The sequence below is a fragment of the Triticum urartu genome, unplaced genomic scaffold (genome assembly GCF_003073215.2).
Source record: "Triticum urartu cultivar G1812 unplaced genomic scaffold, Tu2.1 TuUngrouped_contig_5557, whole genome shotgun sequence".
NCBI classification, from domain to species: Eukaryota; Viridiplantae; Streptophyta; class Magnoliopsida; order Poales; family Poaceae; genus Triticum; species Triticum urartu.
The window spans coordinates 1,866-4,263 of record NW_024116241.1 but is presented as its reverse complement, the minus strand read 5'-3'; the positions used below and the strand labels follow the sequence as shown (position 1 = coordinate 4,263).

Genomic DNA, 2,398 nt, shown 5'->3' with positions numbered 1-2,398 from the left:
TGATATCATCGCAATATTCATATACTTCCTTTTAAAAAAAAGAGACACACCTCTAGATTTGATTTCTGTGTTGCAAAGAGCCCCATAGGGAAAAACCCATAATATAATGTCAATCCTTTAACAATCCTTTAACAATTGCACCTAATAAAATCCCTAAGATCGACTCCGTTTTTTATTATTAGTTAAAGATAAAGATAAAGATAGGGTTTCTGCCTCCCGCCGCCGTCGCCGCAGGTCCGCCTCCTCTCCGATGGCCCTAGAGCCATGGGGGCGTGGTGGATCTCGGCAAGGGCCGGCGGGAGGGCTCCGTTTTTAATTGTTTTTTCAGTTTTGCTAGGGTTTGTATCCTGCTCAGGAAGACGAGACGGCGGCGGCTCCCTGAAGATGGAATAAAGATCTTCCCGCCTAGCCCCCGTTCCGGCGGTGCCTCTAGCACCGTTGGTGGGCGTGTGGAGCACGACGACTTCCCGACTGTCTACTACAACAAGTTGTGCCCGACTCCGGCGATGGAGGGACGATGACGGCGGCGCGCCTTCGGCTCGCTTCAGTGCTGATAGTCGTCGCTAGGTGGTCTATGGATCTGGATGTAATTTTTATTATTTCTGGTATTCGTTGTACTGGCATGGTTGAAGATGAATAGACCGAAAAAAAATCACAAAAGAAAATTAAAAAATCCCTAGGATCAAAGAATGCCACAACCCCTGAAAACCGTTGGAGCGGCCCCATGTTTGGGATCGACGGAGAAGCGCCAATACCGGCCTTATCTTCGAGATGCCACCAGAGCCCACACCACAGCGGCCATGCCACGTAGCAGCACACCAGGCAGAACAAACTCACTGCCGTCGCAGGGGCGCGGACACGCGCACCAACACTGCTCGTCTTCATCCTATCGCCCTCCATCCATCTCTCTCCGACTCCTCCCGCCACCTTCCTCGTCGATCCCCGGGCTTATCTTTCCCCCACGTCACTCAAGAACGCCGCGACACCTCGATCCTTTGGCCTTTAGCATCTCCGACCCACCAGCACACCTATAAATCGCGTCGCCCGGCGGCAAGGAAGGCATACTCGTCGACAGACGAACCGGAAGAGAGGGACAGAGGTGAGATCGAAGGATCCGGAGCTCGTAGGAGCTCTCTCTCCTGGATCGTCCGCGATCGTACTACATGGGGATGCAACAGTCGACGATGACTGCGTCCGGCGACGGCGCCAAGAGGGCCCTCCGCCGGCTGCCGCACGTGTACAGCAAGGTGCTCGAGCTGCCGCTCCCGGCGGACGCCGACGTCAGGGCGTTCGAGGGCACCACCGCGCTCCACTTCTTCGCGGCCTGCGGCCCCATGGGCGAGGTGAGGGCGCGCCTCGTCAGGATTTACCCCGGGGTCGTCAAGGTGGTGGTGGTGCACGCTGGGACCGGAGACGACGAGTATGGCGACGACATGGAGCTTGATAGGTGGAGGTACCGGCTGCCTGAAGACTGTTGCCCGGAGCTGGCTATGGCCGGGTACGTCGACGGGCAGCTTATCGTGACGGTGCCCAAGGGCCGCGGCGAGGGCGGCGACGGGGCTCGGAGGTGCTGCAGTGGAGCAGCGGGGGAGATTGGTGGGAATCTCGTGGCCGTGCAATAGAACCGGTGGGGTACTAGTGAGAGAGTGTGAGCTCCATAATTGCTCGTCTAGTCTGAGTCTATCTGGTACTATTCTGGTTACTCCTTGCCATTTGATTTTTCTTTTTCCATAAAGACGGGCGCTTCGTGTTCTGCTCCTTCCTGATTCGAGGACAGCTATTGCAAAGTTTGTACAAACTCTTTGGTTTCCATGGAATCAAATGTGAATGCAGATGAAATTGTGGGAAAATCTTTTACTGGAACTCTGTTTACTTGGTTGGTTCCTTGATTCAGCTTGGATTAGAGCAGAGCAATGCTTGCAGATTTCGTCAGTCTTTTTCCCTAAAGTTCAATTGGAAATAGGAATTATGCAGCATTTTACATGCTTTCGTCAAATCTAACCTCTTTCATTCGTATTAGGTCAGCAGCCAAGTGCACGTTGGCCTTTACTCTCCACCCACAACTCTTGTTCTTGGTTAGTTATGCAAGAAACCAAAAAAGTAGATCTGAGCCTCATACCTCTTACCTCCTCTTTTCACATAAGATCTAAGGATATAAAATAGTTCTGAGCCGTTGATCTTATTAATTAATGACATGATTAACTTTTATCTTCTTACCTCACATGTAAAAAGATGAGGTAAGAGAGATCATGTTAAAATTTACTAGCAAAATTAGACCAAGAGGGAAGGAACCCTGCGGCTTTGTAATTAAGAGAGAAGATGTGAGACCTAAGTTCAAATACACGAAATTGAATCTAACCTCTTCCATTCGTTTTAGGTCAGCAGCCAAGTGTACGTT

The 2,398-nt window shown here is 51.3% G+C and overlaps 1 protein-coding gene across 1 annotated transcript; it reads left to right on the top strand.

The window, feature by feature from the left end:
- Positions 1-817: 817 nt before the first annotated feature.
- Positions 818-1,863, top strand: LOC125529372. Its single transcript, XM_048693787.1, has one exon. The coding sequence runs from the start codon at positions 1,164-1,166 to the stop codon at positions 1,620-1,622; it is 459 nt and encodes a 152-aa protein (XP_048549744.1). The 5' UTR covers positions 818-1,163; the 3' UTR covers positions 1,623-1,863.
- Positions 1,864-2,398: the final 535 nt, after the last annotated feature.

What these genes read in the sequence shown, in the direction of transcription:
- LOC125529372 (XM_048693787.1), top strand. Translation starts at nt 1,164, where the DNA reads ATGGGGATGCAACAGTCGACGATGACTGCGTCCGGCGACGGCGCCAAG.